We start from the raw sequence: 25,282 nt of genomic DNA, 5'->3' as shown, positions 1-25,282 counted from the left end.
AAAACACAATGATTTTGGGGGGGGAAAAAAAAAAGTCCTACCTTGAAGAAGGCTAATATTGTGACAGAAATGCATAAAGCTTTCAAAACAGAGATTATTTTAAACACTTGCCCTGTTTTTTTGCTGATCTGACGTCTATTTCCATGGAAACCAGATCCAGCCGCTGAGCTGCTAGAATTGGGATGGGTTTTGCTGGAGCGGCTCACTGGGCACTGGAAGAGCCATTTTCGAGCAGCGCGGCAGAGTCTTTTGCAGGACGGAGGGGACGCCGGCGTTTCAGACACAAAACGCTGTTCTTGACCGCTCACCATGTTGGTACCGGGCCAGTGCTGCAGTGCTGCTCGTTCGGCCGGTCCGCGGTACCGGCGCCTGCGGGTTACCCTGCAGGGACACACAGCAACTAAGGGGCTCGCGCAGACAGGACACCCAACGCGGGTGTTTCTAAACAGACCATCTCGAGTGGCTGCATTCGACTGCGGTAAATGTTGCTGGAAGACAAAGCAGCCAAGAGCTGCCATCAGCCTGTGTTTTACTTCATCGTTTCCTAATTACCAGCTGCACAGAGCAACAGTGTGTTGGATGGTTTAATATTAACGCTTTGGGTAAAATGGGGGAGCTTATCCTAGACTGATCTCAGGATTCCCCCGAGGAAATGAAGCTTTGTCTGGGTCTGGGCCTTTTTCCTTTGGTACCTGTGTGACTGCCCTTGCTTAATCCTCACCCCCTAGTGAGATGATGAGGAAATATCATTCACAGCTTTTGAAGAAGGGATGCAGGCTGGGGTATGACTACAAGTCATGCAGAGTGCGTGCCCTGTGCTTTCCATCTTGCTTTCCTTGGCCTCTCACAGGAGAAAAAATGAGAAAAAGTGAAAGGACTTGAAGGGAACCTACCATCCTTTACAGATCAACCTTAAAGGCTGATCATCCTTAAAGGATGGGGTCCAAGAGGAGCTCTCATGTGGCAGCATCGACTATTGAACAGGAACATTGGGCTGGGAATCAGGTTTGGGAACTATTCTCAGCACTGGTATTTTCCACTCTAAGTCACTTGGGGTGAGACTCTTTCAATAGCCGCTTTACACCACCTGCCACAATTGCTTTCATTTGAAACTGAAATCGGTGGGTACTGTTGTGACACAAAGGAAAATAACAGCTTTTAGCAGCTGGAAATGCATGGAGACGGTCTCATTTTTGGCCTCATTGCAAAAGTGCTTTTATTTTTGGAATATTTCATAAGGCCCACTTGTTTACATGCAATTTATTTTTGTCAGATCTTGAGGAAAATGGAGAATATGAAAGGCTTTAATTTGCATTCAATTTGTGTTTATCGACAGTTTTATTAGGAGTCTAAACAGATTCTTCTCTGGTCAAATCTCATCGTTTTGTGGCTGCGGTAGTTTTTCTCTTACAGATTCCTCATCACCGGCAAGAGCTTTTTTTGCTAAATTTCAAGGTCTTTTTTTGCTTGGTTTGTTTTCAACAATTGCTTTGTTCAAACAATTAGTTTGTTGTTTGGGTTCTCCCAAAAGAAAAGGAGGCACCACCATGAGAACTTTCCCTTAGAAAGTCCCTCCTCTAACCCTAAAACAAGGTTGAAGAAGGAACATGTTTCAACCCCAAATCTCACCTGATCAGCGCAATGAATTTGTGCCTCAAAAGGCCACGGCAAAACCCGTGGAAGATTTTGCAAAGACTTCGTGCCAAGGCCTCGTGCCGGGGACGGCTACGCGCGAATTTAGGCCGTGTTCCGATTCAGTGTGGAGATTAAAGATGCTGCTCTGGTGCGCTTTGTCAAAATCCTCCGCAAAGAGACTGACATAATTAGGTGACAACTCAGCCCACGGCACCTCTTTTAACTTGCAAAAATATTTAATCTGCAGTAGGAAAATGTGCTTTCTTGGTATTAAATTGCCGCCTTCAAGCATCCGTAGTGGATGGACTGACGGCTCTTTTTGTTAGTCAGGGGCTGTTTCAAAGCAACTTTGAGAGTCATTTTAACAGGAAGTATTTTCTGAGCCTGGTAACAGTCCGTGGATTAGTAAAGTTCATTTTGCAACTAGAAATCTGATATACTATTTGATCTGAGTCAAGCATTTTAACTGTAATTTACTAATAAATAACCTGCCATAGGAGACAAAATTTATTTAAAATAAATTTGCATACAGGAGTCAGGACAAGGAATATAAGATTTCTTTCCACCTGTGTTTGAAATTCTTTGTATTAACCTTCATCTGTGTCTATACTGCAGTTTACCCAATCCAGCCCTTGCAGGAGAAATGAGAGTCTGCAAAGCTCCCGTAGATCTTTGGATAAAAATACATTTTAGTCCAAAAGCAGTCTGTGAGCCCACGGAAATGAAGAATAAAGCTAGACTTTTAAGGAGTGACACCCTCACAGTGAAAGTTCTTCCATAGGCAAGAAATAATTCAGGTGATTGATATCTGTTTACTGGGGACTTGGGCTGATACTATATTTATGCTGAAAAACAGCGTTAAGATGTTCCCTTTTGAACAGGTTTGCACTTGCCGACATACTGTTGGAAATGACTTTTTTTTTTCAAATCAGACAAAATGCCTGGCTTCTAGTTGGCTTTGTTTTGAAAAATTCACTCGAAAACTTACTTAATTCCTCCGTAAAATGCAGTAGTACAAGCCTTCACCACAGATGGCAATTGTGCCTGCAGGAAGAGAGATGAAAAGATAAAATATAAATTAACTGCTTTGATATTGGGGCAATATAATAATGAAATGGCGTACTCGTCTCTTAATTTGCAACCACATGCCCGTATTGTGTGATACCCAGATACCAGGGTGGTAAGTGCTGGCAAGACGCTAAATAGAGGTCTAGTCTTTGTAATCCTAAAGATCAGGCTCTGCCTTCACTTTCAACCAGGGCGGAGGGACAACTCAGTTCCCTTCCCAGTCGGTTTGTAGATCTGGGATTGTTTTTCAGTCTTTGTTTCCCACAAAAACGAGGCTTTACATTATCAAATTACTCCTGTATCTCTGCATAGCCACCTCCCCCTCCGCAGCTTATGGCTTGGCTCGCTTGGCTCTGCCCCATGTGATAAATTTGGATAAGATCTCAGTGGCATAAATTCCTAGAAGTTTCTTGAAAACAGATGGCTGGGAGAGGCAGGAACGAGGAAGAAGCTGCAGCACAAGCTGAACTATTATTAGAGACCAGAGCCTTCACACCGGTTGGAGCTCTCGCAACCCTCCAGCAGTGGGTGACACTTCAGAGCTGCTCGTTTTATTCATGACAGCAGCAAATCCTGCAAGACTCTTGTCCGCTGTTGGGCTGTTCTGCAACCACCTACCAAATATGCGTATATATAGATAAGAACAGGCCCATGTGAATTCTGGCTCTCACCTCCACTACATTCAGAAATGTGCGTTGAGTATGCATGGATATGCATTGAATAGCCAGCAGGTCTCCTTTTTTTTTTTTTTTCCCTTCTTGCTCTCACGCCTCCCAAATGCAACGGAAAGTCTGGACCCATTTCTCTGCATCCTTGCTGCATTTCCCTGCCTGTTCCCAGGCTGCGTCCTCATATAGATTCCCCATATGGCGCACCAAGAACTTTGCTGTTCACAGTTGCTCGTAAATAACTATCTGCTGAGGGTTCAAAAATAACCACGCTGCACAGAGCCGCATCACCCAGCGATGCCACGGAAAGCAGAACTAAGAGCGGGGTTTTATTTTCCTGTGTGTGAGCTGACACGAGCTGCACTAATTAGATTTCCAGCATGTCGGAGGCAGCCATTCCACCTGGGAGCGAGCAAAGGAGACAACGTGATTTTGACAACCGCATGGAATAGCGATGCACAGAGAAGCCATGAAATATTCAGCAGCAATAGAAGATGCTAGTGAAGACATTTGCTCCAACGCTTTGCAGATAAAGCAGGGAGAAGCCAAGCTGGGCACAGTGCTAATTATTCCCCAGCTCCTAACTAGCTTCTGGAATTTAAAACAAGGAGGGTGGCTCAGCCAACCTATTGTGCAATTGATAATTCCCTGGCAGGATATGGTTAAAATACTGACACCCTTTGAAGGCAAAATGAGGCTTGAAAGTGTCATGAGGGGAGGAGTTGGAGGCTGGAAATCCTTTTAAAGGTGCACGGCTTCCTCTGGGTCAAGAAAACCAGGGGAATGCACTTGTAATGGAGCAGATTTTATCGTGTGTGCTTTTGGGAAAACGAGCCATTCCCCTCCCAGTGCCCCTGATAAATCCATATGGAAACGGGTTAATCCAGGGTGGGATTTGTCCACCTGAAGAGCCTTGCTCCGGCTCTTCACCCTGGTCTGTATTTGCTCGGGCCAGAAGCAACGCCTGCATTGGCCTCATGCCGTTGGGTCTTGTTATTTTTTGATTTTTTTCTCCCTAATTTGAGTCCCTAATAGATGAATAAACAATAACAGAGGCACCCAGGGCGGCTGCAAGAACAGGCAAAGGCGCAGGGCTCCATGGCCCCCACGGAGGTGAGGGGACGCAGCCACGCGGCGCCGCGGCTCCGAGGGCGCCACCAGGTCCCCGCCACGGCGCACTGGGGGCATGGCCATGACGAGGCCTCTGTCACGGGCCAGCTGTGGGTGACAGCGGCCACGACAAGGCCTCTGTCACGGGCCGGCCGCAGGTGACGGCGGCCATGAGGAGGGCGGCCATGACGAGACCTTTGTCACGGGCCGGCCACGGGTGACAACGGCCATGAGGAGACCTCTGTCACAGGCCGGCTGCAGGTGATGGTGGCCATGACGAGGCCTCTGTCACGGGCCGGCCGCGGGTGACAGAGGGCGGCCATGAGGAGGGCGGCCATGAGGAGGCCTCCCCGGCAGGGCAGCAGCTGCGGCCTGTCTGTCGCCATGGCGACCGCGCCAGGCCTGGTCCCCGCTGCGGCCATCTTGGGCGCTCGCCTGCGGCAGATGGTCGGGAGCTGCGGGGGGTGCAGGGATGTCAACCAAAAATCACAACAAACCCTACTGTGTTTCCACCATGGGGTTAAAACTCTCAGCTTTAAGTTGTTTTCAGATTCGGGGTTTCAGCTCCTGGTGGTGCCTTTGGAGCTGAGGGGGGCCGGCGCACGGCAGGGGCTCCATGGAGATGAGACGGGTTTGGGGGGCACCCCGGCCATGATGCAAAGCGTGGCTGTGAGGGGAATCTCAATGGGCAGTTTTCGGTTCACTTGTCTGTTTTCAAAGCCACCCGTCTGCATGTTAAAGCTGGTCACGCTGCGAAGCTCGTCTGGAAGGTCCCCCTTGCCAAGTCACGATGCTGCAGGGCAGGGAGGGCCCGCTCCAGAGCCACAGGTGGGTGGCCAAGGTGCTGCCAAGGTGGTTATTTCCACCCCAGGCTCCTGGGCAATGTCCTTCCAGATGCTGGGAACACATGGATTTCACACCCAGCTGTTGCGCATCCGAATCTGAACCTCGTCGTTGTAAGGGGAGCAAAGCACTGTGACGAGGAGCTCGATCATGGTGGTCCCGTACTATCCTTCAAGATGCCGACTGTGGCAGAGGAAATTCCACACAGGGAACTGGGAACACGGTCGCGGGTGCTCAAGGCTGGCGTTGGAAAGGGGAGCAGGGTGCATGGCCAGGCAGAAGGACATCTGTCCCCCAGGCCCATGTGCACCCAGAATGGCAGACGCAGCTTTCTGACAACCGAAGGGTTAACGTTTTCCCAAGTCACTCCCTGAGCAAACCACAGGCTGATTCCCTCCCTTCCCCACTTCCCAAAAGCCTTTACATAAGAGTCTTGCAGAATTTATGGACTTCCTCAACTGAGCTGCACTAGAGCCATGCGGGCGTGAGTGGCTGCCGTGTAGCTGTCAGAACGGATCGCGGGCAGCACGAATCCGAGGACGAAATGGGATTTGATTTCTGCACCAGTCACTGTCTCTTGGTGTTACGGAGGGATGGAGTGGCGGTTCCTGCTCGCCAGCTCCGCACCCCGCAGCGTTCCCACGCTGCGCACGCTGACCTTGAATGTCCCCTGCGCAGCCTCAGCGTCGCAGCCCAAGGCGCCCTCACCTAGCGCACAGCAGCCGTGCTTTAGAGGGAGCGGGAAATCAGGTTAGGAAGTCTGGAAGACTCAGAAACACTGGGGGCTTGAGGCCTTGGAGCAGCCTGTGTGAGGGCTCTGGCGCTGGGCTCTGCGGCGAGGTGCTGAGGAGGCTGTTGCAGCTGCAGCGCATGTGCTGGGAGAGCGTGAGAGCCGGTGCTTTTCCATCCCCTTTCCAGGAGAAGCGCTTTGGGATCCCCGTCACCTGCTGCCACCAGCCGAGGAGCAGCCAGACCCAGGCAAACCCGGCCTGAGGGGACGCTGCCTCCGCGCGGCTCCGAGCGCCGCTGCTCGGAGCGGCCCCGGCAGCGCTGGAGGTGACAGGCGGCGCGCGCAGGAGCCGCCAAGCAAAGCGAGGGCTGACGCTGCCGTCACCCGGCACGTCTCCCGGCAGGAACGCCGTGCCGGAGTGGGAAGGCACAATGGGGAAGCAGATGGCGTGCCGTGATCCCGAGGATTTAGAGCAGCTGCCGAAGCAGCATGGCCAGGAGTGCCTGCCGCCTCTCCCGCTGCAGCGCCCCAGGGAAAGCTGGAGTGGGGCCATGGGGAGGGAATCGGAGCAGCTCCACGGGCCCCAGTGCTGCTGTGCTGCTTGGTGACAGCTGAGGATCACACCCTGCCTGCAGAGCCCTCCTTGCGCTGATATTGCCGACGTTACCCAGGAATGTGTTATAGCGGCTTCTGCAGCATTTCATTTCCATCACCAGCAGGTGCCGGTGGCAGCAGCCTCCGTGCAGCACTGCTGCTCTCCACGCTCTGCCACCGCACTGGGCCCTGTCCCTGCTGTCCCTAGAGCTGATCTCACTCCCCTGGACACTTCCAGGAAGACTCTTGCTTAAAACCTTTCCCTTCCCTCAAATTTTGGGCTTGAAGTCAGCAATCCGTTCAGTTTTTGCTTGCCTGCAGGGACTTTATTCCCTTTGCTCCACAGTTAGCTCCCGTGGCACAGGGCAGCCCCATTGTGAGCTCTGGGGTTCCCGGCACCCCTGGTGAGCTCTGCGGCAACGAGATGCCAGTGCCAGCGTCCCACAGGCACCGGGCCCTGGCCCAGCTCCTCCCTGGAACCTCCCGCTCTTTGGAGGTTGGATACGGGTGGGAGAAAGGGGGGCTCTCCCGGTGCCGACTCCTCTGGCCTAGAGGTTGGAGCGGCACAAGGGTTCATCAGCCACGACCGAGTCACCGATGCCATCAAGGAGTGGGTCCCACTGATCAAAGTCCTCGTTCAGGTCTGGACAGGGCAGAGATCACAGGGTTATCCCACCACTTACCAGACCGGCCAGGTCCCACATGTGGAAGAAAAGCAGCCGCTGGGTGGATTTGCTTTGGGCAGCAAAACTTCCCGGGAGCCTTAGGCAATGTCAGCTGCCTGGCCTGGAAGATGGGAGCCTGTCTCCAACCCAGGATGTGGCTCTTGTGCCACCCTCCGTATGGGATGGGAAGCATCAAAGCCAGGCAGCAGGGAGGCTGCAACCCCCTGCAACCTCCCTGCGGACCCCCTGCAACCGGGGAGCTCCCGAGCGGCGGCGGCCACCGTGTCCTGCAGCCCACGTCCTACCGAGGTGCCTTTGCAGGAAGGCCAGAGCCGCCTGGCACGTGATGCCCAAGACCTTGTGCGGGTCGAGGGTACCCCTCGTGGTGAGGATGCGGTTGATGAGCTTCTCGAACTTCCCGGTCAGGAAGGTGATGTCAGACTGGCTGTGGTGCACGGATCCGCTGAGGAGGGGAAGGGAGAGCTATGGAGGGGCCACCCGGCTCGGACGGGACCCGCTCCGGGCTCCCTACGTGGTGGGCGGTGTCCGCCCCGCGCCCAGGAGCGCCCGCGGCCGAGGGGCCGCCGCTCACAGGATGGTCACGGCCTTCGTCTCGCTGTTCCTGGAGCGGAGCCGCTTCATCCTGGCGATGCTTTCCGGCGTCTGGAACTTCTCGTTGTTGATGAAGAGCAGGGGCTTGCTGACGTCCGGGTACCGCGCGTGCTCCAGCGGGAACATCCAGGCGTCGAGGGCCACGGCGCAGCTGCGGCGGGACAGGGGGGCTGCATGGGCTGCACGGGCTGCATGGGCTGCACAGGCTGTACAGGCTGCAGGGGCTGCATGGGCTGCACAGGCTACACGGGCTGCGTGGGCTGCAGGGGCTGCACGGGCTACACGGTCTGCACAGGCTGCACGGGCTACATGGGCTGCACGGGCTGCAGGGGCTGTACAGGCTGCATGGGCTGCAGGGGCTGCACAGGCTGTACAGGCTGTACGGGCTGCAGGGGCTGCATGGGCTGCACAGGCTGCACGAGCTGCATGGGCTGCAGGGGCTGCATGGGCTGCACGGGCTGCAGGGGCTACACGGGCTGCGTGGGCTGTGTGGGCTGCAGGGGCTGCACGGGCTGCTGGCCCCACAGCCCCTCACCTGAAGCGCGGCTCCTTCACCGTGGCCAGCACTGCTGTCACGCCCCCGAAGGAGTGCCCCATGATGGCCACTTTGGTCATGTCGATGCTGCCCTGCGCAAAGGAGAAGGCGAGAGGAGCCCGACGTGCTGCAGAAGGGCCCGAAGCAGGAAAGGAAAAGCTGGGGCTCCCCCAGCAGGGCAGAAGAGGGCAAGGGCTGATCCTGCCCCCAAAACACGGCCCTCCCCGGCACCCTGCAGCTTGGGGCACCCGCAGCTTGGACAGAGCCCCGCACCTGCAGCACGGACAGGTCGAAGGCCCCGTGCAGGACGTTGGGGACCACCTGCCCGCGGCTGATGTCCTCGAAGAGCTGGAGCCCCCGCGCGCACTCGTCCGCTCGCTGGTGAAGCTGCAGCGAGAGGTGGCCCCTCCCAGTTAACCCAGTGCCTCCATCCTGTGAACTAAGAGCCAGAGCCGCCCTGGAAGCTGCTGTCCCCTGCGTCCCCAAGCTGCCATCAGCAGAGGACCTGGCAGGTCAGCTCCGAGCCTGCCTGCCCGTGGGGGAAAGTGCATTTCTTGCAAAGCAGTGGGTAAAGTCCAACACCCAGCAAGGCTGGAACCAGGGCAGGCCCGGCCCAGCTTCTCGTCTCAAGATGGGCTTGCTCCTGAAGCCAGTACCTGCTTATTCCGGAAATAAAATTCCTTCTCTCCGGGGGGCACCCGTCCATAGGGAATCCACTCCTCCCGCAGCGCCTCCCCGGGCTCCCCAGTGCAGAAGTAGGTCGCGGAGGCAGAGCGGTCCCTGCGGCGGTGAGGACGCGGATGGAGGCTCCGGCGGGCGCTCGGGCCGCGCCGCTGGCCGGGCAGCACCGCGGGCCCGGAGCGGAGCCGGAGCGGGCGCGCGGGGCCCACCTGTGCTCCAGCGCCGCCACCACAAAGCCGCGGGACGCGAGCTCGGCGCACACGGCCGAGTAGAGGGTGCTGTGGGAGAGGAGGCCGAGGTGGCGGCGGTGCCCGCGCGGCCCCGGCAGCAGCCGCACCGGAGCGGGGCCGCGCGGCGCCGCGAGGCATCCGACCCTCTCACCGGAAAGCGCCCAGGCCATGTGAGAAGATGATCAGGGGGTACTTGGCGCTGCCGGGCTTGAAGGGGCTGTTCCAGCTGAGCGGCACGCGGAAGGTGCCTGCGGAGAAATGCGTGGATTGAGCTGGGAAAAGGGAGGAAAAAGCCCCAAACTGCCCGAGGCTCCAGGGGGACAAACGGGCCCTGCGGTGCCCTCACTGAAGGCAGCCCTGAGCAGGGGCGCGCTCCACCAGCGCCTGCGGCCGCCCACGTCCACGAGGCCCTCGAAGTACTCGGCGCGCGGGATCCAGAGCGGCCGCGCGGCCCTGGCGTGGGGCTCGCAGGGGTAGTAGAGGCGGAAGAAAAGCCCCTGCGGGAGAGACGGGATGCGGGGCTGGCAGGCGCCCGGGAGGCCTCCCCGCGGGCCCCCAGCAGCGAGGGGCACTTGGCCGGCCCCTCGGCCCTACCTGGCGTGTGCGGCCCACCATGACGTCGGCGCAGCCCACATGGTGCGGCCCCGCGGGCCGGGGCAGCGCCAGCGCCGCTGCCCACCCCATGCCGGCCGCCCTGGCGCTTCCCGGCGCTCTGCACGGAGCCGCTGGGGCCGCAGGGTGGCCGGGAGCAGAGCGGCACAGGCAGGCGCCCGCGCTCCCGCTTCCTGCTCCGCCGCCTGTACCTTGCCCGGCTGCGTGGCCGGGGCAGCTGGCCGCCCCCGGCGCTTCGCGGCGCTCCCGCTCTGCTCCATCCTGGCACCTAACCAGGGATCCCGGCGGCGCTGGGAGGAGGCAGCTGCGGAGGCCGTGCGGCTCCTGCGCCTGGTGCGCGAGCGAGGGGCGGCGCAGGGCTGTGTGTGAGCGAGGGGCCAGCGCGGGGCCAGCTGGGGCTGTGTGGGGCTGTGTGTGAGCGAGGGGGTGTGTGGGGCTCCATGAAGTGGCCGCCAGCTCTGAGCACCCACCAGAGCCCCCTGAAATGGTCGGGGACAGCGGCTCCCCCAGAGCTCCCGGCAGCGCCTGGGCTGGGGCGCTGCAACCCCCAGCACCTCTTGTGCTCTGGGTGCCCCAGTTCCCAGCACGGCCCGGGTGCCCGGCTACCCCTCCCGACACGCCAGGCACGGCACCAGCGCTGCCCGCTCAACTGCAGCTCCCTGCAGCTCTCAGTGCTCCCAGCGGCTCCCGTCCCCCGGCTCCCAGTGCCCCCAGGGCTCCCGGAGCCCTCCCAGCTGCAGCTCCCAGCAGGTGCTGGTGCTCCACAGCTCCCAAGGCCGCCAGTGCTGGAGTGCAGCTCCCTGTGCCGCTGGGGCAGCCCCAGCACAGGAGGGACACGGAGCTGCCGTTGCGAGGCCAGGGGAAGCCCAGGGAGGATGGAGGGGCTGGATCCCCTGTGCTGCAGGTGACACAAAGGTGCTGGGGTGAACCCAACAAGTGCCACCGCGCACGGCCCCGAGGTGACCACAGCAGCCCACAGCCCAGCACCCCACAGCGCGGCTCGACCACCACAGCTCACGCCATGTTCCTTGTTTTCCCTGCTCTACATCCAAATGTTCCCTTCCCACGATTTAATCTGCTTACGCCTCCTAATACTCCTGTGTGCCATGCGGGCTGATCTCTCCCGCTGGCTGGGAATTAATTCCCCATGGGACTCAGAGGGCCGGGATGTCACCCCCAGCCGGAGCCAGGGGTCTAGGGATGATGGGAGTGCCCAGAAGCAGGTGCCGGGGCAGGAGAGCTGGAGGCGGGATGCGGGCGCCGGCCGGTCCCAACCTGCCTCCAACGGGACCGGTTTCTCCAGCTTCGTGGGCCTCGTGCTTCCCACGGCCACTTCCCTGGGCTCAGCCCAGCAGAGCAGGAGTGACAGTTCTGCTGTCACGGCCTGTGTGGGACACACGGACAAGACGGGTGGACCCAGGGGACCTGGTCACAGTGATCGGGGGCAGAAAGGGCCCACAAGGACCTGGCTCTAGGAGCCAGGACTGGGGGGATTGAGGAGAGGACCTAGAGCAAGGACTTGGCTCTAGGAGACGAGACTGGGAGGACAGAGGAGGGGACAGGGAACCTGGTCAGCATCAACACCCTGGGGACAGCCAGAATGGGATAACTGGGATAACGGGGGCACTCACAGGGGGGGAGCAGCGTGGTAGGGGCAGGAAGAGCTGGGATGATCCCTGAGGGGAGGAGGAGGAGGAAGGAAGAGGATGAGGAAGGAGGGAATGTGAAGCCCGGGCTGGATTGGGGGCTGTCAGATGAGAACCAGGCGGGGGGCAGCAGGAGCTGGGGGAAAGGGGCCAATTTGGGGACTGCTGAGGGGAGTCGCGCCCCCCGCCCCCGAGGGGCTCCCCTCGACCCTGGGGAACCCCCCGGCCCACGTGGGTCGCGGCGCGCCACGCCGCGCTGCGGGGCTCCGGCGGGCGGCCAATGAGAGCCAGCCGCAGCAGGGCCACGCCCCCTCCGCGGCTCAGGGCACGCCCACAGGGGAAGGGAGCAGCCAATGGGAGGCCACGTGGGCGTGGCCAGGGCGGGATGTTGGCGCGGTGGGAAGGGAGCGCGGGGGGCAGACGCGGCCGGGCCGGGCGGCGGCGGGAGCGGGCGGGGGGACACGGGGCGAGCGCCGGACGGTCCGGGCGGCAGGAGGGAAAGAACGACCCGAGCGGAGGGGTCACGGTGAAGGGGGGCACGGGGGTGACCCCCTGGGGCGGCAGGTCTCGGGGCACAGAGCAGGGCACAGACTGACAAGCCAGGGGACATCGCGCAGGGACTGCAGGGGGGACACGCAGACAGCTCCGGAAGGGGGCGGACAGACGGACGGGGGGACATTCAGCCAAGGGGGGCACAGAGAGGCAGGCAGGGCGACAAGGAGGCAGAGGCGCCTGCCTGGGCATTCACGGCAGGAGGAGGAGGGTGATGAGGAAGGCCCGGGGGGTGGCGGGCACTGGGTCAGCCCTGGACCCGGGTGCTGTCACCTTACATAAGGCCCAGCCCTGAACGCCACATCCAGAAATAACTTGGCGCCGGAGAGGCCGGAGCGCGGAGGGGATTGCGGTGGAGCTTAGAGGCGGCTCAGAGCCCTGGAGCCGGGAGCCATCCCGGGAGCACCGTGGCTGGCGATGCCGATGGTGCTGCCGACAGCACGTGGGGCAACAGCCGAGCCTCTGCACAGCGCCACAGGTGAGGAAATGGGCTCGGCGTGGGTGGGGAAACCCCAAAAAGCTAAAAGACCCACGGGCTGGGGAGCAGAAGCAGCTCCGAAGGGGGGGAGTGTTTCCATGAGATGGGGGGTCCCTGTGGAGCCGCTCGTGGTGACGCCGGTGGCCGGGGCAGGAAGGCGACCGGGCAGCCTCGCTGCCTCCCCCGGGACCGAAGCTGCGGAAACCTCCCTGCATCTCCGCGTGATCCGCGGCGCGGAGCAGGGCGGGCGGCCGAGGCGCTCCAGGGAAGTGCAGCCCGGCAAACCGAGTCCCATCCACAGGGCACGCTGGAAGGGCGAATCCAGCATTCCCACCTCCCGGAACGGACACGGGGCAGCACCCAGCGGCCTGGCACTGTCCCCGCTCCCGCTCGGCCACCCGGACATCGCCGCCCAGTGCCCGCTGCCACATGAGGAGCCAGGGCCACGCGTGACCCTATGCAGACCAGGACGAAATACCTTTTCCTGACTTTCCTTGCCTCTTGGCTGCTGCTTTTCCTCCTCGGAGGCGCCCGCCTGCGACGCTTCCCCTTCTTTTCCGGGCGCAGAGCCGAGGCGCGGAGGAGCTGGCCCCGCTGGACAGAGCGCTCCGTGCTCCCGAGCTTCGCGGGCGCTGAGGAGCCGCAGGACGGCGGGGTCCCGCTGGGGCCATCCCCGCACGCCTGGCGGGCCGCGCGCCGCCGCGTCTACAGGGGCAGCCGGTGCCGCATGGAGACCTGCTTCGACGCCGCGCGCTGCGCGCGACGTGGCTTCAAGGTGTTCGTGTACCCCGCAGCGCCGGGCGCCGCCGTGTCCGGCACTTACCTCAAAATCCTCGCGGCCATCGAGAGGTCTCGCTACTACACGGCCGACCCCGAGGCCGCCTGTCTCTTCGTGCTCGGCATCGACACGCTCGACCGCGACCACCTCTCCCCCCAGTACGTCCCCAATGTGGATGAGGAAATCCAGGGCTTTTCCCTCTGGAACGGCGGCCGTAACCACCTGATATTCAACCTCTACTCGGGCACGTGGCCCAATTACACGGAGGAGCTGGGCTTCGACATTGGGCAGGCGATGCTGGCCAAGGCCAGCTTCTACGCGGAGAACTTCAGGCCTGGCTTTGATGTCTCCATCCCGCTCTTCCCCAAGGATCACCCGCAGAGCGGCGGGGAGCCAGGCTGGCTCTACCAGCATGCACTGCCTCCCAAGAGGAAATACCTGCTGGTCTTCAAAGGGAAGAGGTACCTCACGGGCATCGGCTCCGGCACCAGGAATGCTCTGCACCACATCCACAACGGCCAGGACATCGTGTCCCTCACCACCTGCAAGCACGGCAAGGACTGGCAGAGGCACAAGGACGCGCGCTGCGACCGCGACAACGTGGACTACGACAAGTAGGTCTGGGGTGGGATGGGGGTGAACCCTGGCGGGGCAGGTGGGCCAGCTGGGAAGGTCCTGCAGGCTGGGTCGGACCTGGACCTCCCTCGGATGGGATTCCGGGACACAGGGAGCTTTGACGGCTCAGCCCCTGGTTGATCCCGGTGGTGAGCAGGGCACCGGCTCCTCGCTTGGGGCTTTTCCTGCTCTGTATTAAGTAATCCAGGGAGAGCAGCTCTGATCCGCGGCCAGCACGGCTGCCGCTTCCCTTTGCCCCCGTGAATGCCACTTTTCTTCGTCCTCCTCCTGCCCTTCCCAAAAGCCAATGTTTCTCTTGGAGAGGAGCCTGGCAAGCGCCGTCCCCACCATCTCGGCTAAAGGTCCCGCAGTGTGTCCAGTGAACGCTCCATCCAGTGAACGCTCTCTCCGGAGCGGCCGCTGGCACGGTGGGGACCGCAGCGTCCCCGTGCTGCGGGGGCAGCAGACGGGGAGCGGCGGCCGCGCTTGACCTCCGCCTCCGAGCGCCTTAGGAGGTGCTGGGAGGTAAAAGCGGAGCGGGCGGCAGGGATTAGCCAGGCTCCGGGGCAGCTCCGGGCCGCTGGCCTCACGGCCGGGACACGCACGTCCCCGGCGCGCGCAGGGACGGGGAGATCGCCCCTTAGCGCGGGGCGCATTCCAGCTGCGGATGCACAGGGAGCACGTGGTGGAAGTTTGTCCCAGTTTGTCCCCGTGTTCCTTCCAGGCTCTTTCCGCTCCGCAGGGCGGGTGGGACGAGAGGGTTTCGCTCGCAGGGCCCCGGGCAGCAGTGCAGCGTCCTGGCGCGGCGCCCGCTGCACCGCGGCGCCGCTGCTCCGGCGACGTCCCGGCGACCGGAGCGGGTCGCGCGGCGGCGGCCGGCGGGAACAGGAACCCTCCTTCAAGCCGGCGCTGGGAGAAGAGGGCAGCCTTGTTCACGCCTGCCCGTCGCCTGAACAAGCCTGTTCTGTGCCCGGATAAAGGGCGGTTTGTAGCAGTGCCGCGGCCCCGGGTATTTTTAAAACTCCAAGGGAAGCAGGGAAGCGCCGTGGGAGCCGCGCGGCGCGGGGGGCAACGGCTCCATAACAAAACAAGGAAGCCCGGCCGGCGCTGTGGCCCGGAAAGCAGCAGGAGCGCCAGGAGCGCTCCCGGGAGGAAGCCGGGACCGACGGCGCCAGCGCGCGCTGGGAGCCAGTTCAGGAGCGTCCTGCGAGGCCACCGCGTGTCCCGGTGCTCCCCTGGATGAGCCCGGAGCCTTCCCGGCGCTGGGGGGCTGGGTCGGCCCTGCGGGATGTGGGCCAGGCTGGCGATGGGGCATCGCAAGCTGCTCCTCGGCCTCTCTCCATCACATCCTGGCTGCGCCATGCATTCCCTCTCGCACCCCAGGCAAATCCCTTTCTCTCCCGGGGCCTTTGACATCTCCTCCTGCACCCCTGTGCTTTCCCGGCCCCGCTTCTCCCCAGGTTCGACTACCAGGAGCTGCTGCACAACTCCACGTTCTGCATCATCCCGCGCGGCCGCCGCTTGGGCTCCTTCCGCTTCCTGGAGGCACTGCAGGTACCTGGGGCTCTCGATGCCCGCGCTCCGTGTCCCCAGCCCCATCCTGTCCCTCTCCTGCCACCCCCATCCCTCTCCCCGCGGCAGCCAGGACGCAGCAGCCCCGGGCTGCAGAGGAGGCTTTGGGATGAGAGAGGGTCTCCAATTTGCACCCACCCTGCGGGGCGACCAGGGGGCACCCCAGGCTCCTCATGGGTCCCACTGGGGTGCCGAGCGCTGCTGCTGGTGCCGCAGGCCGCCTGCATCCCCGTGCTGCTGAGCGACGGCTGGGAGCTGCCCTTCTCCGAGGTGCTCGACTGGGGCAGAGCCGCCGTCGTGGGCAGCGAGAGGCTCCTCCTGCAGGTACTTGTGGAGCCGGGCACGGGACCCCGCGGCCCGGGAGAGCCGCTTGCCTGGTGGGCAGCGCTTGGTGTCACCCGCAGATGCCGTCGGCCGTGCGCCGCATCGGCCCGGAGCGCGTGCTGGCCTTCCAGCAGCAGACGCAGTTCCTGTGGGACGCCTACTTCTCCTCCGTGGACAAGATCGTGCACACCACGCTGGAGGTGAGCGCTGCCCGGCCCTGCTGTGGCTGCCGGCTGTGCCGGCCTGAGCGCATCTCCCCGCGCACGCAGATCATCAAGGACCGGCTCTTCCCGCACCGCTCCCGTGCCCGTTTCTTCTGGAACGCGCTGCCTGGCGGCCTCCTGACACTGCCCGACTTCTCCACGCGCAGCGGAGACTTCCCCTTCTACTACCTGCAGCAGGGTAGGGCCCGCGGCGCCCGGCCGAGCCCGGCCTGCCCGGCACATGTCCTGACGCTCTCAACCCTCGCACAGGCTCCAGCCCTTCCAACAAGTTCACGGCTCTCATCCGCGCCAGCGCATCCACATCCCTCTCCCAGCCCATCCTCAGGCTCATCCAGGCCGTCTCCAGATCCCAGTACTGTGACCAGGTAGTGGGAGCTGAGCCTGGCACCGCTCATCACAGCTCCCGGGCTCCGCTGGGCTGAGCCCTGGTGGCCACATGGACCCCCCCAAGCAGCGGCAGCAACGCTCCTGCCCCATCCTGGATCTCTCTTTCCCTCCCCACCTGCAGATCCTGGTGCTGTGGAGCTGTGAGAAGCTGCCACCGCCCCCTGAGAAATGGCCCCAAATCACAGTGCCTGTGACCATCATCCACGGCAGGCCGAGAGTGAGAGGAGCCGGGGCCTGGGGCGGGAGAGCCGGGGGAGCGGGAGGGAGCGCTGGGCACCCATCCTGAAGCACATCCTGGATGGACTCCTGTCCCGCAGCTCAGCGAGCGCTTCCTGCCCTTCCCGGAGATCCGGACGGACGCGGTGCTGAGCCTGGACGAGGACACCAGCCTCTCGACCAGCGAGGTGAGCCCGTGGTGGTGGTTCCCATGCAGGACTCCGCGCCCGGCGCCCCCGGTGCCCCCGCCAGCCCTGTCACCTCGTTGTCCCCGCCGCCGCAGGTGGACTTTGCCTTCGTGGTGTGGCGCAGCTTCCCCGAGCGCATCGTGGGATTCCCCGCGCGCAGCCACTTCTGGGACGCGGCGCGGCAGCGCTGGGGCTGCACGGCCGCCGGCGCCAACGAGCTCTCCATGGTGCTCACGGCCGCCGCCGTCTACCACAGGTGCCGCAGCCACCGGGCGCCCCGCAGCCCCCCGGGGCCATCCCCCCTGTCCCCCTCCTCACGGCGCACCTCGTCCCCCAGGTATTACCACAGCCTCTTCACGCACTACCTGCCGCCGGCCCTGCGGGAGCTCGTGGACCGCCTGGCCGCCTGCGAGGACGTCCTCATGAACCTCTTGGTGGCCGCCGTCACCAAGCTGCCACCCATCAAAGTGACCCAGCGGAAGGAGCTCAGGGAGCCCGGGGAGCAGCAGGTGGGATGCGGGGATGGCGGGATGTCCCTCTCCCCTCCCCGGTGCGGACACCGCGTCCCCGAGCGCTCCCCGGTGCGGACACTGTGTCCCCGAGCGAGTCGCTCACTGCCACGCGCTCCCGGCCAGGTGAAGGCTGCGGCCGGCGGCGCCGCGTGCTCCTCCCCGCCGCACGACTGCCTCGACCAGCTAGTGGGCTGGTTCGGCTACATGCCCCTGGTGTCCTCCCAGCTCCGCCTCGACCCCGTGCTCTTCAAGGACCAGGTTTCCATCCTGCGCAAGAAATACCGGCACTTGGAGAAGCCCTAGGGCCCGGCCGAGCTCCCGCTGCCCTTTGCTCGCTATTGGGTTTTACCAGGACATTAAAGGTTGGCAGGGACGCGGGTCTTGTGGCTACCTCCGTGGTGTCACCTCTTCCAGACAGGCCACACTGGGGCTCCTGGTTTAGCAGCCTCCAGGTGTTCCCGTCCTGCCGGTTTGCTCCGTGTGGAGCAGGGGATGACGAGGCCTTCAGCTTTCCCAGGGCAAACAGAGGAGCGATAAGAGCCGGGCGCAGAGCAGGGGGAAGGGAGATGGGCTCCTTCCCGCGTCGGGTGCTACACCCAGGGCCGCTCCTGCCCGAGCCATCCCCCTACTGCTAAAGCTCCCCAAACTGGGGAAAAAGAGCTTGTTTGAGGTCTGCTATCAGTAGAAATAGTGAAAATAGCACGAGGCGGCGGCGGGCCTTGCCCTGGTTTATTCCTCCAGCATGAACCCCTGCGGAGGCGGCGGGGGCCGCTCAGTCGCGGGGGGACTGGCACTCGCGGCAGTCCTGCATGTCCTCCGAGTAGCTCTCGATCTGGATGGTGGTGGTGTGGAAGCGGAAGGCGCCCTGCAGCCGGGCGCGCGCCTCCTCCAGCACCGCCTGCGCGCTCGCGTCCTCGGCTGCAAGGGGCGCGGGGTTGGGGCGCGCGGCCGGACCCCCACCCGCGCGCCGGGGCGGGGGGTGATCCGCACTGCCCCTCCCCAGGCGGCACTCACTGATGGCGACGTGGACGGAGAGCAGCGGCTGCGAGGCCGTGAGCGCCCAGAGGTGCAGGCTGTGCAGCGCCCGCACGCCGCGCACGGCCAGCAGCGTCTCGCGCACCGCGTTGAAGTCCATGCCCCGCGGGGTGCCTAGGGCACACGTGGAGGGAGCTGCGCCGGGGCAGCGCCGCGGAGGGTGCCCCCCTCCTGGCAGCGCCGCGTGCCCCTACCCTCCATGAGCACCAGCAGCACGTCGCGCAGGATGCTCAGCGTCGTCGCCAGCACCAGCACGGAGAAGAGGAAGGTGCAGATGGGATCCACAAACTTCCACTCGGGCTGCAAGGGGCAGCACGGGAGGCCGGGGTGGATTTGTGCGGCACGCGCCGCCACCCTTCCGCTCCCATACGGAAAGAGCAGGGAGATGGATTGGCGCCCCCGGCACCCCTACCTTGAAGTAGATGATGTAGGAGGCGACGAGGACGCCGAGGCTCTGCAGCAGGTCCCCGAGCACGTGCACAAAGGCGGCACGCACGCTGGCGCTGGGCTGCTCGCCATGGCTGTGCCCGTGGCCCGTCTGGTGCAGGGCCAGCCCCATCCTGCCGTGGGCGAGCGGTGACACCCCGCTGTTGTCCCCGCACTGTCCCGGCCCCCGCGCGCGCCCCTGCTGTACGTACACCACGTTGACGGCCACGGCGCAGGCCGAGGTGACCAGCATGGCTTCGCCCTGGATGTCATAGTCGCCCGAGAGCAGGCGCTGGGCCGCCAGGTACACGAGGACGCCGGTCACCACCCAGATGGAGAGCACGGAGAGCAGGGCCCCCAGGATCTCTGCGGAGAGCTCAGCAGCCCCGAATCGCCCCAAATGGTGCCCATTCCCCCCAAAACAGCATCCTGCCACCCTCAGAATGCAGTTCCATGGGCCATGCTGGGAGCATGACAGCCGCTTCCCGCATCCCCATCCCCATTCCCACTGTTGGAGGGGCCCGGGCGTTACCTGCGCGGTGCCAGCCGAAGTTCATGGTCTTGGTGGCGGGGCGCGAGGACACCCAGAGCGCGAAGAGGCTGATCATGACGCTGGCGAAGTCCGTGAGGAGGTGGGCGGCGTCCGTGAGGATGGCCAGGCTGTGCGCCAGGTAGCCGCCTGTGCGGAGTGCCGGCTCCCAAAAGCCCAGGAAATTTCCCCAAAAGCGCTTCGCCCGCTCCCCCCACCAGCCCCATCACTCACCCACGGCCTCCCCCACCATGAAGACGAGGCAGATGCTGGCGGCCACGTAGAGCTTCCTGCGCGCGCGCCGCTGGCCTCGGTGGCCGCCCGCGGCCCGCGGCGCGTGGCAGTGCCGCCCGCGCTGGGGACCCAGCTCCACGGCGTCGGGCGCCGCCGCGTGCGCCGAGCTGTGCCCGGCCTTGGGGGACACCCCCAGGTAGGACCTGCGGGGCCGGCGCGGGTGCTGTTGGGGACAGAGCTGTCCCCTCCCCGGCCACTACAGGCCTCCCTGGATGGGGGGGGACCTGGATGTCCCCGAGTTCCGCCCCCATTGCAGCCACCCCTGTACCCGCCGGCGGCTTCGTGGAGCAGGTGCCGCTTCTCCTCGCCGGCCTCCATCGTGCGGTGCCGGAGGCCGCACCGGTGCTGGAGCTGGAGCGGGGAGCTGCTGGCCGAGCTGGAGCGCGGCGGGAGCTGGTGGCACCCGGTGGCCTCGTCCCCGCTCGGCCGTGTGGAGCGCCGCGGATCCGTGTGCAAAGGGAAGCCGGGAGCGAGCCAGGGGGAGGGGGAGGCCCGGCCGGCTGCAAAGCGGCCGCCGCGGCCCCGGGACATAAATCCGACCCGCGCCGAGGTGCTAGCGAGGCCTGCCACAAGGTGCGGGAGCCAGAGGCCTCCGTCCAAGGAAACCGCGGGCTGGGAGTCACCCCCAGGCCCACAGTGCACCCAGCGAGGCAAAAACGACACGGGGCAAGGGAACCAAAGGGGATCGTTTTCTTTTCTGTACAAAATACACAAAATTCCCGTCCGTTACAAGTATATACAAAACAAGAGACCGTACAAAATGCGCGGAATTGTCCTGGGGGCACCCGTATAGAAAAGTGGCTCTCGGCTCCGGCGCGGCCACCGGGGAGGAGCTGCTCCTGCCGCGGAGACGTCGCGGCCGCTACTGCGGAGCCGCGGGCAGGGGCGAGGGGGGCGACTCTTCCGTCTCTCCTTCCTCCTCCTCAAAGAACTCGTCTTCTTCCTCATCTGCAAGCCGGCATTGGAAATTCAGGGATGTCCAGGAGGACAGGGATGTCCAGGAGTTCAGGGATTCAAGGAGGCCGCCTCAAAAGGGAGCTTTGGGGAGCCCTCGAAGCGGTTTTAGGGATGGAAATACCTCTCTCGAAGTCCAAGGTGCGGACGGCGTCGGCGATGTGGTCCAGGTTCACGGAGAAGCCGTCCATGTTCTCGAAGCCCTGCTCGATCTTCTCCAGGCGGCCGCCCTTGGAGGCCTCCACGATCCTGGGGAGGGAGCGCCCGCACGTGTCCCCTGGGAGCCTCCGGGAAGAGGGGAATGGGGATGCCCAGGGGAAATCGGGGTGCCCAGGGTGGAAAAGGAGTTTCCGGGGGAAAACTGGCGTGTCTGGGGGAAGCTGGGGACTAGGCCAGTGTTTTGCATCCTTGGATGCAGCCCATTCCCATGCCCAGGGCCTCCCAAACTTGCTCATTAGGCGCCCACCCAAAATCCCATTCCCGTCTCCTCTCCGCAGAGGGCCCCGGGGCTGCAGCATCCTGGGACTTCTCCAGCCTCAGCCACTTACGTCTTAATGAGCTGCTTGGCGTTCTGCAGGGAGAGAGGAAGAAGGGATGAGCCGAGCAGAGCGGGAGCAGCCACCGCGGGAACCGGCAGCCCCGGGATGTCCCCGAGGCTACCGGCACGCGGGGAGCGTCCCCAGGGCCTCACCATGAGGAAGGCGGCGCCGCCGGTCTCCTCCATGGCCTGGATGGCCGTCTCCACCAGGCGGGATGACTTCTCCAGCTGCTCCTTGTACTTGTGGACCAGGGCCTGCACGAAGCCCGTCTTGTCCTCCCGCTCCTTTGCGATGCGTCGCAGCAGCTCCGACTTCTTCTCCTCCAGGACGGCCTCCAGGGCGCTGAACCTCTCGCACAGCTCCCGCTCGGCGGCCTGGCTGTTCTCCTGTCGGGAATGCGGGATGAGGAACCTCCACCCACCCCAGCTCCTTGGGGGGCACCTCCCATTCACCCTCCCGCTGCCGCGGCTCCCTCCCGGCCATGGTTAAGCGCTGGGGCTCACGTCGGGTCCCCGCCGCTCGCGTGGGCTCCGCTGGCTGCGTCCTCACCTCGGTGCTCCGCTGGGAATCCTCCAGCTGGCTGATGATGGTCTGGATCCTGTCGTTGCCGGCCACCAGCATGGAGATGCAGTTGTTCAGCTCACTCTGACCGAGGCGTGCGAAGAGGAGCGGCGAGACCGATTAAAAATAGGTTCAACACGGGCCACTCGGCTCCCGCCATGCCGCTAACGCGCTAAAGATAGCCTGTCTCCTGGGCAAAGCGGCCGGCCGCTATTAATACCCCGTGAGCAGCTCCCGGAGGTATTTGCACCGTCCCAGCTCAGCAGAGCCCCCTTGCCCGCCCCCTTGCCCGGCCCCGCGCGCCCCGGCGTCCGGGCTGCTGCCACCGGTACCTTCTGGCCCTGGAAGACGCTCTGCAGCGGGGCCACCTCGCAGTCCTTGTGGGCGCCGAACACCTTGCACATGGAGCACGTGGGCACCTCGCAGGTGACGCAGTAGATGTTGATGCGCTCGTCCTCGTGCTCCTTGCACATGGGGTGCTCGCCCTTCTGCATGGGCCTGCTGGAGAGGGCGCCCGCGCCACGGTGACACCCTGCCAGGTCCCCCCTCTTTCCACCAATCTGATGCTCAAGCAGGAGCCTGGGGGAGCCTCAGTTCAACCCATGGGTGCAATGAGCTTCGCAGTCACCCTGCGATGGGGGCGCGCATGCCTTGCCCGCGGGAGCTGCGATGCCGGGGATGTTTGTCGCCTGACATCTGTCACCATCCCCACGGCTGGCAGATAATATTTACAGCAGGCTGGGGAGCCAGTTCCCCCCGGACTGCCCCGCATTCCCGTTGCTCTCCCTCCTTTCTTCTTGTTGGGAAAAAGCTTCGGTCCCTTCTCCCTCGGTAAGAGTGACCCCCCTGTCCATCCTTCACCCCAGCCCACGTCCCTTCCCCTGTGCAACATGAGCTGGAGCTTTTTCCAGCCCCCCTCCTGAAACGCTCCCTCTATCCCGTATTAGCTCCAGCAGAGCTGGGATTTGTCCCACGCACCCCTTATCTGCAGCTGGGACCTGGACTATGTGGCAAACCCAGCTCAGGATGGGAGGTGATGAAGGCTGAGATCTGGGCTGCCCGTCAGGCGAGGACCCTGCAACGGTGCAATCTCCCCGGGGACAAGTGACCCGCTCACCTGGAGCACTCCTGCTTGTAGATGTCGATGATGTTCTCCACAAGCAGGTTCCTCTGGAGCCCGTAGACGCCGTGCCGGTCCAGGAGCACCTCGTGGCGGCACGACGGGCATCGGAAGCGGCCGCCCGAGATGACACTGCCCCGGCTCTGCCAGTACGGGTTGGCAGCCTGCAAGGACAGCCACGTCAGTGTCCCCGGACAGGGACATTGGGGGCATCGTGACACCCAAGGGCATCTCCATTGCGTCCCACCGAGCTGAGGCTTCTCATGGGATGGTCACTCCCAACAACCGTGCCCAAAACAGCCTCCCGCAATGGGAGGCTCCGCTCTGCCGGGGACCAAGCCCAAGGGGACTGCGGCGTCCCGGCGCGGCGCTCACCTGGAAGATGTCGTTGGCGCATTTGCGGCACAGGTTGTGCTGGCAGGGCAGGATCACCACGGGCTTGGTGAACATCTCCAGGCAGATGGGGCAGATGAGCTGCCGCTCCAGGTTCTCCATGGCGCTGCCGTCCCGGATGATGCCGGGCTGGTAATCCATGGGGCCGGCCAAAGGCTCCTTGGCCAAAGCGTGTCCCTTGCTCGTCCTGGGCACCGAGCTCCTGTGTCTCGGCTGCCGGCTTTTGCCAGCGCCTCCGGACACGCTGCTATTTATAACCGGCTCCGGGGTCACGTGGAGCCCAAATCAGAGCCGGGTTGAGTTTCCCACCTGTCACACGGGAGTGAGCAATCGAGGGGCCGGGCGGGAGCCGGCGTAAACAGGGCTCGGGACGGTCTGTCCGGGCACTCGCTTCCCGGGAAGTGGCTGCTCCGGGGACAAAGAAACTGGAGCCCATAAACAGGGTCACGCGAGCGGGGGCTCCCGGCCACGCGCTGCTTCCCCATGCAGTGACAAGGGTTTGGAGCCCATCCGCGCCCTGTCCGGCGCAACCACCATCCCAAGCCGCTCAGCGCTCCCAGCACTTTCCCTAATGCTGGCAGCACCGATGGAGGCCAAGAAATGGAGGGAGCGTGGAAAACATTGGGTGGCAATTAATGCACCATGAGTTCATTAATGCAGCTCTTCTGGGGTGAGCGTGGCCGTGCTTGCACAGCCCAGTCCCAGAAGGGCTGGGAGCCTGGGAGCATGTTGGGCCCCTTCTGCTGGGGCCGGGCACAGGGCTGGGATAAAATAAGCCCCCGGCTCACATGCTGGGGTGTCATCTGGGAGCCGGGGCGATAAACAGGTTATTATGCCAAATTCCAGCCCGGTGCACAGGGAGACCTGTAAATATTGGCAGTCGGGAGGGGACAGCAGGTTAATTTTAGCACCGCGGCTGCGGGTCACGCTGGCGCGCGGCCCGAGGGGGCCTGGTGTGGCTTTAATTAACTAATTGCTCCTGGCCTGCGTTAAGGGGATCCGCGGCACTGGCCGGGCTGGGAATAACCTAATCAGCTTCCGGGAGCCGCTGGCTGGCCACGGGCTCGGTGGCTCCTAATTGGCTTGGGCAGATCAGGGAAGACTCGGAGGCGCTAATCATCTCTGGGCTGATTAGTAATTAATATGGGGAAAGGGGAGGGGAAAGGGAGGCTCCTGCCGCTGGGAAGAGCTGCCGCAGTGAGGTGCACTGCAGAGTGCGGTGCCCAAGAGCTCTGCATCCCCGGCGCTGTTCCCACGTCCTGGATCCGCAATGGCCACGCGCCCTCCGGTGCTGTGGGAACGCAGATCCCCACGAGCCGGGGTGGCCAAAGCCAATGTCTGTGTGTGTTTGGAGCCGGGGTGAAGCAAACGCGCGGCTCTGGTGTGAGCGGGCACGCTCGCAGCACCACGGCGGCGTGAAACCCCCGCCAAGCTGCAACCCCGCTAGCCCGCAACCCCCTTAACTTGCAACCCCTTCAGCTTGCAAGCACCTTAATTTGCAAATGCTTCAAATTGCGTTTGCAATCCATTTAATCTGCAACCCTCTCGAGTTTGCAGCCCTCAAGGAAGGGCAGCCAGGTCCAGGCCACGCTCATTTTTGTCCTAAAACCAAACAAGATAAATACATATATGGATATATATGATATATAAACTAATTAATTAATTAAGCGGAGCACTGGTGGTGGGCACAAAGGCGGGGATGAGGAGATTGGGGGGGAACGAAGCCGGGCAGCCCGAGACATAGAGCGCGTTCGCGGGAGCGCGCCCGGGAGCGCGCGCGCCCTCCCCCGCCCCGCCGCGCGGGGGCGCGCTCTCCCCCAGCGGCCAATCAGGAAGTGGGGGTGTGGCAATGGGCGTGGCCTACCCCGGGGGGCCTGTCAGTGGGCGGGGCGCTGGGGGCGTGGCCGCGCCGCAGCGGGCGCGCGCGCAGCTCTATAATGGCGGCCGGGCGGGCGC

The 25,282-nt window shown here is 63.1% G+C and overlaps 4 protein-coding genes across 4 annotated transcripts; 1 reads left to right on the top strand and 3 right to left on the bottom strand.

Annotated features, from left to right (window-relative positions):
- Nucleotides 1–7,011: 7,011 nt before the first annotated feature.
- On the bottom strand, nucleotides 7,012–10,055 carry PAFAH2 (platelet activating factor acetylhydrolase 2). The gene is made up of 10 exons (XM_026043507.1): nucleotides 9,966–10,055; nucleotides 9,718–9,868; nucleotides 9,523–9,619; nucleotides 9,351–9,419; nucleotides 9,117–9,240; nucleotides 8,734–8,847; nucleotides 8,461–8,552; nucleotides 7,906–8,076; nucleotides 7,619–7,776; nucleotides 7,012–7,291 (listed from the first exon to the last, which is right to left on the bottom strand). Exons 1-10 carry the CDS (start codon nucleotides 10,053–10,055, stop codon nucleotides 7,197–7,199), a joined length of 1,161 nt encoding a protein of 386 aa, XP_025899292.1. The 3' UTR covers nucleotides 7,012–7,196.
- A 3,061-nt stretch (nucleotides 10,056–13,116) lies between these two features.
- EXTL1 (exostosin like glycosyltransferase 1) lies at nucleotides 13,117–17,793 on the top strand. The gene is made up of 11 exons (XM_026043530.1): nucleotides 13,117–14,051; nucleotides 15,513–15,606; nucleotides 15,841–15,948; nucleotides 16,029–16,148; nucleotides 16,218–16,350; nucleotides 16,422–16,537; nucleotides 16,681–16,776; nucleotides 16,877–16,963; nucleotides 17,059–17,219; nucleotides 17,301–17,472; nucleotides 17,599–17,793. The coding sequence occupies exons 1-11, from the start codon at nucleotides 13,117–13,119 to the stop codon at nucleotides 17,776–17,778; spliced, it is 2,202 nt and encodes a 733-aa protein (XP_025899315.1). The 3' UTR covers nucleotides 17,779–17,793.
- Nucleotides 17,794–18,247: 454 nt separating this feature from the next.
- On the bottom strand, nucleotides 18,248–20,077 carry SLC30A2 (solute carrier family 30 member 2). The gene is made up of 8 exons (XM_026043506.1): nucleotides 20,028–20,077; nucleotides 19,700–19,902; nucleotides 19,469–19,615; nucleotides 19,149–19,302; nucleotides 18,923–19,070; nucleotides 18,705–18,810; nucleotides 18,490–18,624; nucleotides 18,248–18,393 (listed from the first exon to the last, which is right to left on the bottom strand). Exons 1-8 carry the CDS (start codon nucleotides 20,075–20,077, stop codon nucleotides 18,248–18,250), a joined length of 1,089 nt encoding a protein of 362 aa, XP_025899291.1.
- A 544-nt stretch (nucleotides 20,078–20,621) lies between these two features.
- On the bottom strand, nucleotides 20,622–23,467 carry TRIM63 (tripartite motif containing 63). Its single transcript, XM_026043537.1, has 8 exons — nucleotides 23,309–23,467; nucleotides 22,931–23,097; nucleotides 22,146–22,314; nucleotides 21,802–21,897; nucleotides 21,405–21,638; nucleotides 21,262–21,284; nucleotides 20,838–20,962; nucleotides 20,622–20,707 (listed from the first exon to the last, which is right to left on the bottom strand). Exons 1-8 carry the CDS (start codon nucleotides 23,465–23,467, stop codon nucleotides 20,622–20,624), a joined length of 1,059 nt encoding a protein of 352 aa, XP_025899322.1.
- Nucleotides 23,468–25,282: the final 1,815 nt, after the last annotated feature.

The sequence above is a fragment of the Nothoprocta perdicaria genome, unplaced genomic scaffold (genome assembly GCF_003342845.1).
Source record: "Nothoprocta perdicaria isolate Ctin4 unplaced genomic scaffold, notPer1 scaffold_33, whole genome shotgun sequence".
Lineage (NCBI taxonomy): Eukaryota > Metazoa > Chordata > Aves > Tinamiformes > Tinamidae > Nothoprocta > Nothoprocta perdicaria.
Note: the sequence above shows the minus strand (reverse complement) of the source record. Positions and strands in the feature narration are given on the sequence as shown.